General features: G+C 38.9%; 1 protein-coding gene across 1 annotated transcript in view; it reads right to left on the bottom strand.

Moving 5' to 3' along the window:
• sorcs3a (sortilin related VPS10 domain containing receptor 3a) overlaps window positions 1-16800 on the bottom strand; it is a gene marked incomplete at both ends in the record, with an annotated part of 290454 nt that overhangs the window by 115225 nt on the left and 158429 nt on the right. The window contains 2 exons of the mRNA XM_083937916.1: window positions 2366-2524; window positions 12575-12674. Coding sequence (XP_083794042.1) covers window positions 2366-2524; window positions 12575-12674 — 259 coding nt within the window. The remainder of the gene's footprint in view (window positions 1-2365; window positions 2525-12574; window positions 12675-16800) is intronic.

Below are 16800 nucleotides of genomic sequence, written 5' to 3'. Positions count from 1 at the left end.
TGCATTTTGTGCATTTCCACAGCATCATATCCATCAGGACAACAGAATAGTGGTGCGTGACTCACCACTCTGTGGCTCTGAGCTTCTCTTTCTAACAGAAATACTTGTTAACTCACTGATAAAGTCGTTCTGATCGGTTATGCACTTACTGCAAATATTTCACAAAGAAAGAACAAAGTTTGGCAATAATACTTGGCAAAAAATACTGAACCTGCAGTATTTTAGTGTGGGTGGCCAGTTGAATCTACAGTTGTGCAATTTGTCTACAGGCAAGAGTATAATTCAACATATTTACAATAATCAATTATACATAAATAGATAAGTTTTAAATGGGGCCATTATTTTTGGAAAGTTCTTCTCTGGATTTCAAACGTTAAACTCTGTCTATGCAGTACTGCAGTACAGATTGCAGTTATGTCCGTGGGCAACATTCTGATTAACAGCACATGGGTTGTGGTTTGTGAAATAATACATAATACAAATAATAAAAATATGAATCACATTCTGTAAATGTAGCACAGAGCAGAGCTGCATCAGCTGCAGACAGCTGAACATTTTTCAACAGGCGACTGTGTGTCAGTGTCGGCCTGAAGAGAGATGGTGTGTTTGCATTTACGCACCATGTTTAGTTCTGCTTCCTCTGTCAAGTTTATATCTACAGGTTTTAGAAGAAAGGGATTTCTTTGCACCTCCAAGCTCCCCTGCGGGGATGAGCGGTGAACGTTCACATTAACAAATCAACGTTGTTTGTCTTACTTCAATGGCACCATCACAGGGAGCGCTACGCGAAGCAGACGTTTGTTTCCAACAGTCATGCAGGGAGTGGTAAAGGGGGAGTGTAATGTGCGGGTGCAGATCTCTAAAGATCATTTATTTGGGTGGTGGTGGGTTGATTATTTAAGACTACACATTGATTTGGATGCCACAGCTCTGTGCATCTGTATGTCGTACTTTCCCTACCATTACCTCTGGGAGGTGGATAGGAAAAGCCTGCTAGCCACATTGCTGATCTAAGACAGCGTATTAGGGCCAAGTTTAAAAAAACAAATACGGACCTGGGTGAGGGGGTAATATTTTGAGAAAAAGAAAGTGATTTATGAGATTAAAGTGGCAAATCTATGAGAAAAAAGTTGCAGATTTATGAGATTCAAAGTCGTAAAGATATTGTTTTCATTCACACCTCCAGTGTCTTGTTTTACACTCCCTAGTGAACTACATCGCTTCAGGATCAATGCAGACCCTGCTGCATGCCGTGCAGGCTACTGTGTCTGCAGCAATGTCTTTGTCTGTTTTAGAAAGAATGAAGGATGATACGAGGTCCGATGACATCATGTATAATAAGCCACCTTTAGTAGAGACAGGTGCTGGTTTGTTTTTTTTAGCCAACAGCTCCTTTATAGCACTTGGCCAAAGATTTGTGGCAACCCAAGAAAACACATTAGAACAGATCCAGACAGCTTTCATCTAGTTTCAGTATTTCGCTCTTTACAGAGCAGAGTACTGTGTGTGAAAAAGAGCGGCAGCTCACTTCACTATGAGCATAAATCACGCATCAAAAATAATAGTGCCGTTAAAGTTTCATTGTACATACAACGTTAGGAGCGCCACAATGCAGTCTTTAATTCACTGCTGTATTATACATGATGTCATCGGACCTTTTAATGTTCTTAATTCTTTCTAAACTTCAAAACACTGTTTAGTATAGTAGCCTGCACGGCATGCAGCAGCGTCTGCTTTCATCCTGAAGCGATGTAGTTCATCAGGGAGTGGAAAACGAAACACTATTCTTCTGACTTTGAGTCTCATAAATCTACAACTTTTTTCTCATAGATTTGCTACTTTTTAATCTCGTAAATCTGCAACTTTTTTTCTGGGAGATTTGCTGCTTTTTAATCCCAAAAACATGCAAATTTATTTTCTCACAGATTTGCCACTTTAATTTCATAAATATGCTACATTTTTATCAAAAAATGACCCCCTCCCCGGGTCTGTACATTCTTTTTTTCATACTAGGCCGTAATATGCCGTTGTACTGATCAGAAAACTAGAAGGTGTCTCATTAAAATATGATAATATATACTTTAATCCGTAATTTGGTGGATATATAAATGAATGCCTGTCTCTAATGATAGCCTGTCTTATATAAAAGTCTAGTTCTCTCTTTCTTTCAAGTAAATAAAGCCTCACACCACTATTTTAGAATTCCTATTCAACAAGTGAATAAAGGCCTTACTATCATATCATTATATAAATTGATGAAAACTACAGGCCCCAGTGAATATGTACTATGGGAAACACAAAGGTATACACAGCTCAAAAAAATCACCAGGACAGAAGAGAGATATTACATCAAGCACAATCTCACCTTCTGGTCGTGACTGTAGGCTAAGGCCCAATCCTCTTCAGTGGGGTGGAATAAAAGGCTCAAGACGTAGAAAGTGAGGCGGTACTTTTGGAAACTGGCTCCCTCATCAGAGCTGATGAGCACGCTGCTCTCAAACTCTGGATCTGTCAACACCATAATCTGAGGAGAGAGGGAGTAGGTATGAGTTTTCGAAGAGGGGAGAAGAAAGGATTCAGGGGTGAGTTTGAGTAAAGAGGAGGAAAGATAGGGAGAAGAGCGATGTTAGAGGCAGGAGCAGTGTCAGCAGAAAAGGCCAGGCTTTTGGCACACGCTTATTCTTGGCAAACAGCTCCTCTAAATATCCAACTTAATTTCATGAGTGTGACTCTTGTGCTTCTGTTGCCGTGGCTCTGTCACTCTCCCTGTGCACCGTGAGGTGAAGACTTGGAGTTTTCATCATCTCTATCCAAAATAAGATCAAGGTTGTTCACATCAAAAAGAGATAAAATAGTGTGGAAACCAGAACTGACCCAAAGAACCACTTAATGAACGCAGGTGGATTGAAAAACCCTGAAATAAATTCTCACATTATATAACAGAAATTGATTGAGCTTGTAGCCTAGTTACAATAAGTGCTGTACAAACAGGAGCTTTAGCAGCCATGCATGAATCCCTATATACAGTATGTTATTTTCTTTATCAGCTAGTGTTTTACCATGTCATTTCTTAGCATTCCAATAAAATTCTAATTTCAAATTCAACAGCACCACAACGGTAGAAGCCCTAATTTCATGCTTGGAATATTTCTGTCAGAGCTATCGCAGTTATTACAGAATTCAATAAGAACAAGAATTTGACAATGTACATTTCCTTCAGCTAATGACATTAAGAGTCTTTGAGGAAGCAGATAAAATGTTGCAGGATTTCCTGCTTGACAAAAGAGAAGTGAATAGCTGTGTAATATTTTCTGTATTCTCTCTGTGTATTCTTTTGAATCTGATTTTGCTATCAAAAACATATTCATTTTAGTTATATAATTTCAGATTTTGAAAAAAATCCTTTGGCAGTACATTTCACTGGATTTTTTTTTTTTGAAATGTTATCGGCTAAATAGTTTACACACAAATCAGTAGATGTGCATTTTTGATATGCTATTATACCAGCATGGCTGTCCTTTTCAGATCAGAATCTAAATTAGAAAAGCTTTTTCAACCACAAGGCAATGAGAAAATGTGTTTCAGGCAAGTCATAATAAATAAAAAATTTGCACACAGAATGAAAAAGATCATTCATTCATTCATCTTCAACCGCTTGTCCTTGTCGGGGTCGCGGGGGGCTAGAGCCGATCCCAGCTGACATCGGGCGTGAGGCAGGGTAAACCCTGGATAGGACACCAGTCTATCGCAGGGCACATATATGCATAAGGTAAATATGGCTCAAGTATGGTGTAAGAGGTAGAAAAGTGCTTATATGTAAGCCAGCATGCAAAATCCATCTGAAAGAAAAAGTGATTTTTTGGGAGGGGCTGCTAGGGGGCAGAGAGACAATTGAAATCACTTATGCATCATCACCATATAAAGTTAATATGATGAAAATCTTAGCAGCCATTTGGTTATTTACACATCCAGCAAGCACTGAGCAACCTTTTCTTTAATTTATTAAACTGTAGTCATGTTTGCAGCTTTCACAATGCTAATGTTGGGGTTTCTGGTGCCATGATGCATATATTGTTTTCTGATAATATGGAAACCTTATTTACAGAACATATAATTAACAAATATAAAAAAAAATGCTTTTGGGTAATTTTTAAATGTTGTTGTAAAGCTATTTTTTCATATATTCTTTATTTAAATGGTCAGCAATTGACTGATGTCATGACATGTTGTTTATTTAGCTATTTACTCTATTTATTTTTTACTTTCTCAATGTTTATTTCCAGAATTGATTGACAATGCAATTCATTGTTTGTATAATGTATAATATGGGTTAAGAAAGCAGTCTTCGAAGTACCCATGCAGAGTCATATCGCTGCAAAGTCGGTGTGAAATCCAAATAAAAAAGGTAATTTTTCTATAAAGCTCAAAAATGCACCGTTTTGGCCATCATATCTGGGATATTTTACCACTCTATAATTGGTATCAGTCTCAAAAATCCCATAACAGTCAGGCCCTACTTTAACTTTGTTTGGGCCTCCACCAACTGCAGAGGAAAATACCCTCCATTTAGAATATCCATATCTCTTTATTTGATAGCGTTTTGACTCTTGTAACTTAGTGGCTAACTTTATATGGCTTCTGTTTGTTGGTGGGCAGGTGGTGTGTTTACCAAAGCCCTTTTGGCTGAAATAAAGGAAACAATGTTGATGAGTGTCGAGTTTGTTGAACAGAAAACCTTAGAGCTGAGAGGAACTGCAGACTGGGGTAATAATGCTCTGTGGCTCTGTCACTACACTTCATCAGTTGTTTCGTTCACAGTATAAAATATGGACTGGTGTAGCTTTCAATGTTCATCTCTTTGTCTTAAACTACAACACCCACGCTTCTGTAAGAATTGTGTTGGTGGAATTGTGGGTCGTAGCTGCACTCGTGGCCCAAATGGTTGTGTTTTCTCTCGTCAATTCAATTTGAATTGGAAAAACAGCAGCACATTTGTCAGTGACAGAAATGCTAGCCCTCTTCCCAGAGCTTTAACCAGGAACCCTCCCTGGTGGTGATTTAGATAAATTGTTTTTCATTAAGCACCAATAAACAGGCAGCACATTCTCAAACTGTATTTCTCATTGGCCCTGCCTCGCCAATCTTACCATTCATTACCTGTTGCTGTGTAATGCCAAGACCTCCTCATATCTGCCAGTGTCTATGGAGCTTGTCAGATGTAATTAACTGTTTTTAAGCAGTAATAATTTTTTATGATACTATAGTAAGCAATAGAGTCTGTTGTGAATGGATAATTTAATTTCACTGCCTGCCTTATTTTGAGTCAAATGTCAGGACTTTCATTGAAATAGAAAAGTAAAAATGCCCTCAAGAGATATAGTGCACGTTTCATATTGCGATCTACCATTGCCATTTAAGCCTTGCGCTCAGCCATGATGGTTGGTTCCGCTCTCTATGCTCACTTTGTAACTATATCCTTCACATTTTGCAGTGCTTTTAGCTCATCTTTTCTCAAGCCTTGATTCAGAGAGGCTCGAAATTTGATATTTTTCCACTGGGAAGGGGGCCTGGAAACTATTATTGCATACACTTTACTCATCTACCACCATGTAAGTGTGAAAACAGCCCCATTACTTCCTAACCTTACAAAGTATCGTAACAAGCCAGCTTCTGTGTGACGCCCCTGCGATTAAAAAGAACCCACAACCAATTTGAAGCCAATACAAAGGCGGGAATTGGAGCCATGGCCAATTTCTTTCTTGCCTACTAAAACAATCACCTTAAAAAATAATTACTCACTTCAAAAATCACAGTGACCGATAGCATTAGCAGGGGGTGATTAAGATTTCCCTCACAGCAAATGCTCAGCCTTTGTGCAGAAGCAGTAGAGTAAGGAGGGTAACAATACTAAATCAATAGAGGTTGAATGGGATAACCGTTGTGTTTTATCAGCCTGATGTTGAGCTGTGCCTAAGCTGGAGCACAGAGATAGAAGCTGGTAGTTGTCGGATCATGAGGTAAGTGGAGGTATGGATCAGAGACAGAGGGAAAGAGACTCCCTGCAGCAAATGAATCATGTCATGCTAGATCAATTGAGCTTAGTCGGTCTTTGATGGGAGGTTTTAACAGAGTCGTCGCTGCAATATGCTCATTAACCGTGGATCAAGACTTAATCACCCACATCTAGCTATCATGTTTTCACTGTCTTGCTTCCTCAATGGCATTTTAAATGTGCATGTCTTTATTTTCAAATTAACCCAATCTACCAGCCTTTCAATCAAACTGTTCAAGGCGCAAAGTGGACATTGAGCTTGGATAAAGACATCAAAATACAGCTGAGAAGATTCATGGGAGGTGTCATTTTCCGAGGCCTCGGGCTAAATGTCATTACTATCATTCAAATCTATAATGTGACATTGTAAAAGGTCACAGCTTTCACTTTTTTCTTGGACAATGTAAGAGACAAAATTCTACATATGCTTCCAGAACTGCGTTTCCTTTATTGTGGTTGAAAGGAATAGCTCAAAGAGTAGCAGACGATTATATCTTACAGTGAGTGATTAGGCATCCTGACTGCTCTTTTTTATCTGGTAGAACCAAGCTAAATAAGGCCACTTAGATGCAAGCGGGCTACAAAGGAATGTAGCCAGCAGACAGGCCGACTTTCATCCATCTAAGGGATGGCAAATCGAAAAATAATTAGATCATAGATAAGGTGCAGAGGGGGAAACAGAGCCAGAGGTCAACCATCAGAGTAAAATATTCTGCTGAGATTTTTACCAGTTCTTGACTGGAATGTCTTACTTGCACTGTAACATGCATGCAACAAAAGGTTGATTTTTTTTTACATACTGTAGATTACTTTAAAAAATATCAAATATGTAAGGGTTATATGCCCTTTGAGGTGTCCTATATCAGGAATTAATGGCCTACCCATCCTCCATTTATTCCTAATGTAGGACACCTGTTCGGGCATATGACCCATACATATTTTATATATTTTTATATTATATAGTTTTAACCTGCGATAGACTGGCGTCCTGTCCAGGGTGTACCCCAGATAGGGACAGATAGGGACAAGCAGTTGAAGATGGATGGATGGATGAATTTTTAACCTGCATTCTGGGATCTGGCTGTCTGAAGTCACCTCCGATGCATCCTCGATAAAATGGGCGTAGCAAGTCACATCCGGGCATCAGAATCAGATCAATCCAGTTTGATAACATTTTTTTGAAAATCTAAAGCCACATAAATATTTTACCTCCATTCAAGTTAGCATAGCTCTAGTCCAGAAGTTAGCTGGCTAGGATTGGGAATATCAGGTTAATCAAAATCTAAATTTCCCTGGTAACACCTTTGACTAATACCTGGAACAATCATTGACATCCCATAACATTCTTATGCAATGGAAATATTGTGCTGCTCCAGTAAATTTAAATAACTTTAGACACGACTTGACAAAGGAAGATATTTCTAGTACGCTCAGCTCATAGAACCCCAGCTACAAGCCAGAAAGCTAACTCTAAAGTCATGCTGGCAAGATTCAAAGTCAATAACATTGTGTACAGTTGACAAATATAATCTGACAGTATGTTTAACAACAATACAAGCTAGCTATCCAGTCATGTTATTGTCCCCAAATCAATGGCCGTTTCCCAATCTGCAGTCTTCTCTGTACTTGTTCGCGTCGACTTGTGAAACGTCATCAGTCGCAGCCCAAGTACTGTTCCAATTCAATCGTCCGCATCTCACCGAGTACAGTCCAAATGCCCGGATGTGATTTGCTATGCCCATTTTATCGAGGATGCATCGGAGATGACCAGAGGATCCCAGAATGCATTTTACCCTAACATCAGCGAAGATGGTGCAGGAGACAACACACAACTTTGAGTTATAATTTTCAAAATACTACTGTATCTGTGTCACAAAAAGCCAGAGATGTGAAGTCCTGGGGTAACCCTGACAACCAAGACGAGCTGAGATGGTGACGTCATCAAGTCCGCTGCTGTTACAATTACAGAACGTCCGGTCTGCGTCCTCCGGGGTCTGGACTCCCTAGTTAAACTTGCCAAATCTAAACTCGGCGTACTTGGTATTGAGAAACGGCTAATATAAAGATTTTGCTGAATAATGATAATCCATGTGGAACTTTACTGTCGGACGCAGCCTGAAGGAGGGAGTTGAACAGCCAATGGGATGTGAGGTGATTGCTGTAATAAAAAGTTTAGAGGGACAGTGTAACTTACTTACTTAATGCAGCTTGTGTTACAGTCTCCATCCTGTTGTGTTCGGAGGATGAGGCCTTGAATGATGACACTCAGTGTTGGAAATAAGAGATTACAATTTTTTTTTTGTCATTTAATTAAAGCATTCATTGAGAATGGTACACAGACCAGAACTACTTAGTAGGTGTCCTATATCATGTGTTAATTGACACCCTGCAGCCAGTAAGAATCAAGTATCCATCCAGACCATGGTATAACTTAAATATATTCTGGTGAAACTGATATCAGACCTGTATTGTTCCTAAGTGAATTCTCCTTTTCCTCCGTGGGATGTTAACAAAGTTTATCTAATCTTATACAACTGAAATCACAAAAAAAATACCTCACACCAGCATCAGAGAGAACCTCAGGGACTGCATTCCTGCTATGCCCTTGATGTGGAATTAAATTTCCTTCACATTAAATAGGCAGGGGGAGTGAGTCATGAGGGGTAATCAGCACTGGCTATGATCTGTTCCTCGCCCTGACATGGTTGAGCTCAACAGTCCTGGAATCCTATTAACTCCTGCGCCATGCAAACGTATTCAGGGTCAGTACCTTGGCTCGGCCTTGGAAAAGTAAGGCTGATGAACCCAAGCATCTCCACATCTCTGAGCATGCTTTAATTTCTGTAAGTCTGTTGATGCCATGCATATTTTATGTATTCAACATTGTCTGACCATATAGGTCAACCAGGAACATTCTTATTTTCAAGGATAAAAGGATAGAGTTTTAGGAGGTCCTTGTTTACATGTTTTAAAGCATCTAAGGCAACTGTAGCCACAAGGAGTTAATGTGGTGATAACCAATATTAAAGGAGACTGCCTACTGGACTTACATTTGCACGGTGACCAGAAGGACATGAATGATAATGTTGCTCACTGATTTATTGTGTTAATAAGCAACAGTTCGCAAACAAGTTGTTTCAAAGACATTTCAAAGACATTTCAATGAGACAACCTGACTTAGACTTAATGGAATGGATATGTGCCCTGTTGATGTACTCTACCGCTTACTTTGTGCTTCACTTCTTCGATAACAACCATTGAAATATTTATCCGTCGCATGCTAAAATATAAATGTAAATGTATGGGTGTGTGTCCACATAATGTTTCTTTTCTGGCGAAAAGCCGCTTGCAGGGCTCGAATAATTGCTGTGGGTTTTCTTTCTATGACAACAGCAATAATGTTAGCTTGGTGGCTACACAGCTAACAACAAGCTTACAACGCACATGATGATAAAAGCACAACACTCACAAGCAACATTCAGTGTCTGGAGGATCTGCTCCCACAAATGTGTTTTTCTGTTTTTGTTCTGATATTTACCTGAACAGGAGCGCCTGTGATGGCAACTGATATTTTCCGAAAGTTCTGAGATTTTCAACTCGAGGCACCTGGAGCGGTCTTACAAAAAAAGGCGGAGCACTCTGAAAAAAGATGCCTTTTCTCATTTGGAACAATTGAAAAAAGATGCTTTAATGTGGACACAGGCTCCTATAGTAGCACAAATAGAGGATTGTAAAAAAGGCAGAACTCACTCAGACATGTCAATATCAATCTTGAGTTGGCTAACATTAGCCACTATAAGCTAAAGTACGGTTAAGTAAAGCCTGGCTAAATCGCAAATGTGTATTAGTCTGGAACCTCTCAGTTCATTTTTGATTTCCAAGGGGCTTTAACAGTGCAGAGTAAAATGCATCTGGATGCAAAGAGATAGAACTATAACCAATCAGGGCAATGAAACGACTTAACCTTGAACGACAGGCTAGAGCGAGTAAGAATGGAGCAGCTAGATCCCTGAGTGTACTGAACTGATTGAGGGTGAATTTTTAGCATCCATGCATTAAACTTCATGAACTTCAAACTTCATTCGAAAGAGGGACATTTTGTCATTTCTTTTTTCAAAAGCTTCCTTGTCTCCCTTTAACAGCTCATGAGCTCATTTTATTTTCTCAAGTCAAGTTAAACCTATTCTCTTCACAACTTTTCTATATGCACAGTGAGAATCATCCAACATGATATATTGTTTTTAATAAGATGTTCATTGAAAATATCTATTGTTGATTTAGTAGTTACTAGTTGATTGCTGATTTGTGATTTCAGACACTGCACTGACTCAGACATAATACACTATATGTGGTTGAAATATGGAAAATCTAACATAATGAATGTGATTACCTCTAATTGTCATATTAAGCACTCTGTGAAACTATACTGTTAATGTCTCCAGAGGAACAGATCAGTGTAACACTGGGTACATTTCCTCACCTCCATATTCATATAATCTGTTGTAATTGGCAGTGGAATGCTAACATGACCTGGGTTAAGTATTGTTTATGTGATTTTGTTAATTCCTAGATACAGTATGTTGACTGATAAGGACACAGCCCCACGGCAGTCTAGTCTACAGATGGAGAACAGACTCCTACTTAAACCGAGCTGCTTACAGCCTCCAACCTCTTGGCTACAATTCCACTTGTCTATCAAACTGTTGGCCGGCGCACCATTTGAGCGGAGTTCACCAAACAAGGGCAATTCAAATTTACTGTCGATACTGTGAGTTTTGAATCACCGTACAGAAAAGTGTAGGAATTTAGAATGTTTCCTAATTGTGGGCCTAAACAGTATGTGGTGCAGGAATGAGCATAATCTTTGAAGGGATCGGCTACCCACACAATTCAGTTCAGCTCTTGTGAAAGATAGATGTGATTTTTTTCTTAACAGGAAGGTTCTTTGACTATTATTTCATTGAGTTAACAGAAAACAATGGCAGATGGTAGAAAATGCAGTGCAAACCATGCTGATCAGTTAAGTACATTCTGAGAATGTCTGAGAAAATAAATAAAATGAAAGTAATTGACAGAACTCTCAGGCAGATTAAAGACACTGGCAGATGGTTGGCAGTTTGCAATATTCATATTTTTTTCCCCTATCCTTTTTTGTGGCCTTAAATTCTTGAAATTAAAATTAAATTAAAATAAATGTCCATCGTGCCCAAAGATAAACTGTTTACCATAAGTTATCAAATAAATAAAAAATAAAAAATAAAATACGGACCGTTTTTTTAGAAGCCAGGTAAAAATATTCAATAAGGCGTTAAACTACCTTTATATTCCATGATATAGCTCACACAGGAAATAGGAAAATCCATCTGTAAAAAAATAGAGTCATGTCATATTCACCACTGTGCTCCAAGTTTCCGAAATACTGTTTTTTTTTTCACTAAATAAGTTCATTTTCTTTTCTCAAACACTGTTAAGTTACTGCCTGTGAAATTTAAGACTTTCTCCTTGTTTCAAATAAAATGCCTCAAGAAAGAAGGCACCTGCACACTGAACAGATGATCCTTTTAAGTACAATTTTGACATTACAGTATGTCTTAATAATAATATTAATCTATTATATATTCATACATCTAATATTAAAGCTGTAACCGAGAAGGTCCATATAAGCTCATGTCGAGCTACTAAATTACTTCAATGTGTACACATCTAATTATTCATATCATCATGCAAAACTCAGAGACATTAATTCCATATCAATCACTGGGGTGTGATCATATGATTATACTCCCTGAAAGAAAGATTATGTGGATATAGTGACACAGAGAGTAAATATAATTATTAGCACTGCCAAAGATTAAAAAAAGAAACAAATTAATTACATGCCTTGTGATTAATAAGTCTTAATTGTTAGCATATATCAATATTTGCAGAGAGGCATTTCAAAATATTGAAATGGCTTTAGTCGAGTCAATTGATGGAAGATATTATTAGAGCTGGTTCTGAATATGGATCTTTGTGTGAGTCTATATTGTGTTTTGCTCTCATTTAGAGCTTCATAAAGAGATTTTTGTCTGCATCTTTACTCTAGCAACCAATATCACTGTGGCATGTCACTGCCATGAAGCATCAAATCAAAACGGCAACATGGCAGTGGTTGAAGATGATCAGCGAATGACAACAGTATTTCGGTTACGGAGGGGGAAAGTGTGACATGACTCTGTTGTACTGGAATCAGTGATGTCGAAATGTTTATTATTCTGGATAAATAAAGCTAAGTACAAAGATTTGTACAAACAACATCAACAACAAATGCAAACAGATCAGAAAAAAGGAGGCTTCTAACTAAAGTATGATTATTTATAGTTAAACAAAGGGGGGGGGGGGGGGGTTACAAAGGTATGTCTCTTACATAAGCTCATTCCCCTGCTGTTGAGGCAACTTTATAAGAATGTACAGTAATGGAGGGTTTTGAATAATTAAGTAAGCTGGAGAATCTGCACAAAAAGTGAAAAATCAATATCTCACCTTTTTCTTGTTAGTTGGACAGACGTAGAGGTAACTCAGGACGGTCTTGGATCCGACTTTGTCATTCATTCTCTCGTATGTTGAGCCGTAGTCGGTAGATCTGAATGTAAGGACAAAAAAGGGAAATTCTAGAGCACACATAAAGTTTGTTGACAATGTAATGGGTAAACAAACAAACTAAAGATTACTGGAACATTGCACGATTCCTGTCAAATGATATTGATTTTGCAGTGATGAAACAATGCATTATTACAACCTGGGGTATAACAGCAAGCAGACGCAGACTTAAATGGTACTGTATGCATACATTTTATCTGAGCTTACTTGTTAAAACTGGTAATAAGAGAGGGTTAACCAATCATCTATAGCTGCCTACGAGAACGAGCCATTTGAAAATGTCTGGGGACTCTGCACTGTAAATAATTAATTATCTACTGATGACTACTATGAAATAAAATATGACAAGTGTAAAAACATGTGGCTCGTCCTGAACCCATGGGCTTTAATAATTTAACAGTGGGAATGAGCCTGTTAGCCAGCATAGTCCCTAGAAACTTCACATAAATCCATCATCGCTGTTAACTACCAAATCTGCCTTCAAGTAGAATATTACAGCATTTGCAGGGCTGTTTTTGTTTTTCCTTTTTTCTGTGAAAACTGTATTCACATGCGCAGGATTTTTCAAATGTTACTCTAGGTGGAAGGAACCACCCACCTACATCTGTGGCTTTACTCCCATGTGGATGTGCAGCCTAGTTCACAGCGTAATGAGGACGGTGAAGATGATACCTTTTTCAGCATTTGATGCTTTTTTAGTCGGAGCCCGCTGCTTGTGCTACTTCAGATAGAAACAGGCTTTCAGTGAAATTGCAAAGAGATTTCTCTCATTCAAAATCATTCCAGATTGCCTCCAAGAGACACTGTTGCTATGATTACAAAGCACACTAATGAGTCAGACAGACAGCAAGGTTTTCACAGCATATTCAAGTAGAGGAGTGGGAATGAGTGCCTCACAGAGAATGATTGTGATTTGGAGCAGGGGTGGTGAACTAAACTGTTGGCCTCTGTGTAACACCTCAGAGGAGACTTCATAAATAGCATAGAAAAGAGTTGTTTTTGGCATGACATGGGTAAGGACTAGTGCCAGGCAGGCCTTCAACATCTCGTCACAGTAGTACATATGGTTAGATTTCTTTAATGGAAAGTGGGGATACCTTTGGAGCTGACAGCTGGGAGATGTCAGCTGTCAGATATAACCCTCCTGTCGGAGTAACCCCCCCTCCCCCAACACTCCTACATACCCTGCACAAGAGAGAAAACAAATATGAAATGAAAAATTTGATGAATTAATTAACAGGTTTGTATTGGAGAAAGAAAAATAATCAATAACTATTTTGATAAATGATTATCATTTTTTGTTAATAATTATTTTTTTTGCAGTTTTCAAGCCTTCGGAGTAGAGCTGCTGCTCCTTTGCATTGAAAAGAACCAGTTGAGGTGGTTCGGGCGCCTCTCTAGGGAGGTGTTCCAGGCACATCCAGCTGAGAGGAGGCCTAAGGATCCCCCCGTTGGAGCTGGTTAATGTGGCCCGGGAAAGGGAAGCTTGGGGTCCCCTGCTAGAGCTACTGCCCCCGCATAAGCGGTTGAAGATGAGATGAGATGAGAAAATGGGGTGAGAGAGAGAGGGGGAGACATGCAGCACAGGGCCGCAGGTCAGAGTCGAACCCTGGGCCGCTGCCTCGAGGAGCTTCAGCCTCTTTACATGGGGCGACTGATCTAACCACTAAGCCACCGGCCGCCCCAATTGATTTTCATTTTTTATGCAAAACTGTTGTTTTCAGTCCCTCAAATATGGCAATTTCCTGCTTTTTCTCATATGAAACAGAATATCTTTGGATTGACAACGAGAAATTTAAAGACATCACCGTAGACTTTAAGATACTCGGAGGGACATTTTTTAAACTATTTTCTGAATTGATGGAAATAATCATTAGTTGCAGTCCCGACATCTGTAGGAGTCACTCATACATTGCCAACAACCATTATTTCGACCACAAAACCGATTTTTTAAATGTATCTCGGGTTCTAACGTTACTAATTGTAGAGTCCCCCAAAAAGATCAGATTATAACTGGGACCCTGTTTGATTCCTAACACAGTTATGTTGTTGCATACACTATACTTTTATAAGTTAATCTAAAGCATAAAATGCACCCAGGAGGTGAAATGCGGTTGGTGTCTGGAGTAAAACATATGCTGCTTAAACCAAACTCATCACATCTGAAACAACATGAAACACACATCATTGATGCGGCCTGTTCTGTGATGGACACTATTCTGCTGGTGGACAGTTCGTAGCAGTAATATGCCTAGAAACTTGGAAAAAGAAAGATGCAAGCTAGCAACTTTAGATAGATGCAGATAATGCCTTTTAACATACCTGCTTTGCCAACGTTTTAGGGAGAAGAAATATTCGACATGCTTGTTCATCCTCAATGATACACACAATATTTGATATACTATATATAAGATTTAAAAGGGCATCTTTATGGACAATATTTCTTGAACAAAGTACATTACATACAAACAACCTCACATCACATGAGGCCATTTTTGAGGCTCTATTTAACCAAGCAAATCCCTAAATTTGGAGACTTATAACCAGGGCTATACACTGGTAACCTGACTCTCGCCAGATGACTTTTGTTCCACACCATAGGAAAGTGATTTTAGGGTCCGCAAAAAACGGTCAGGCCAATCAGGGCCACCGGACGGAGTTTTGTAGATGTAGCAGAGAAACGGCTGTTGTGATTCAGACAACAATGGCGGCTTCCATCGAGGAAGCAGGCGTCAACATGGATGTTGCTGTTTCATCCGTGTTTTCCAATCTAGAGAATCTTTCTTCTTCAAAATAACACCAGAGAACAGATGTGAAGGCTTTTGTTGGTGGAAACCATGTCGGCTGCTCTGTTTGGCTTTTCCCTGCGTCGCTCATCTGCCTCACGGGTTGGTTTCGATGTTAGTGGTTGAAGTAGCATGTCAATAAAAATAACAGACAAGTGGTTTATAGAATCATATGCAAGGATTTTTGATAAGCCCCAGCCTCCTGAAATCACTTGCCATCAAGCGATCCCAGATGGATGAGGGAAGCAAGGCGGAAAGAAATTCATCTGGCGAGAGTCAGGTTAATACAATGGATGGAGACTATATATTCAACACCTGCATACAGTGTAATTCAGTACAATCCAACAATAGTGCTAGTAAATGACTCAGTGATGTTTATAATATTTTTATAATATTTAGTGTGAGAGTTAGAATGTTGAGTTTACAGTTATCAACTGAGGTCTGTAATGTATTCACTTCACAGTAATGAACATCTTTTTTACATGTTAGGCAAATTAAATTATCTTCAACAGCTCAGTCGATGTCAGTCATTGACTATAATGCCGGACAAACAAAATTAAGTTTTCCACAATTAAATTTAGACAAAGTGAAAGTCTTTGTTATAGGCTATGGGTGCGTTCCCAGCCAAATGTGTCTCTTGGCCCTCGGCTTTCTAATCAAGTTAAGTCTTCAGGAACTGACAACCCCAGTTTGACCTGAGCTGTACTTTTAAGCATTCTCAGTGAAACAGAGAGGATTATTCATGTTAATATTTCATAATAAATCAGAGGCTTATTTCACTGAAAAAGACCAAAATGCCTCTATTGTTTTTTGAATGCCAGACATTGAGCAGAAACTTACAGATGGTTGTGTCACACAGCAGAGGTGATCTTGTGTATTTGCACTCTGCTTTGTTTTGACTGCATGCTTTTAGTTTAAATGTATTGTTCAATGCATGTTGACTTCCTGTCACTGTATAACCTAATTACCCCAAACACCTGCACCTTCTTTCTCCGTGGTGAATTTCATTCACTATATAGTCTACTATTAAATACCCAAAATGCACAAGTAATTTGAGTGTACATACGATGTACACTACATTGTACTTCCATATACCACAATGAATTGTGGTCGTGTTTTACCGGAGGAGAAGAAGAATCACAATAATTGCTAAGGGTAGCCAGAGAGCTAACTGCAGTTATCAACAACCATTACTCACAGGCTTACTGCTGTTACTCAAAAATTAGCCGTGGGCTATTACAGCTCGCAATCCAGACACACAACCATTGTTAACAAAACTATACTTTAACAGCTTGAATATTGAAATTAACATGCAATGTCAAT

The sequence above is a fragment of the Echiichthys vipera genome (genome assembly GCF_963691815.1).
Source record: "Echiichthys vipera genome assembly, chromosome: 2".
Classification (NCBI taxonomy): domain Eukaryota; kingdom Metazoa; phylum Chordata; class Actinopteri; order Perciformes; family Trachinidae; genus Echiichthys; species Echiichthys vipera.
Note: the sequence above shows the minus strand (reverse complement) of the source record. Positions and strands in the feature narration are given on the sequence as shown.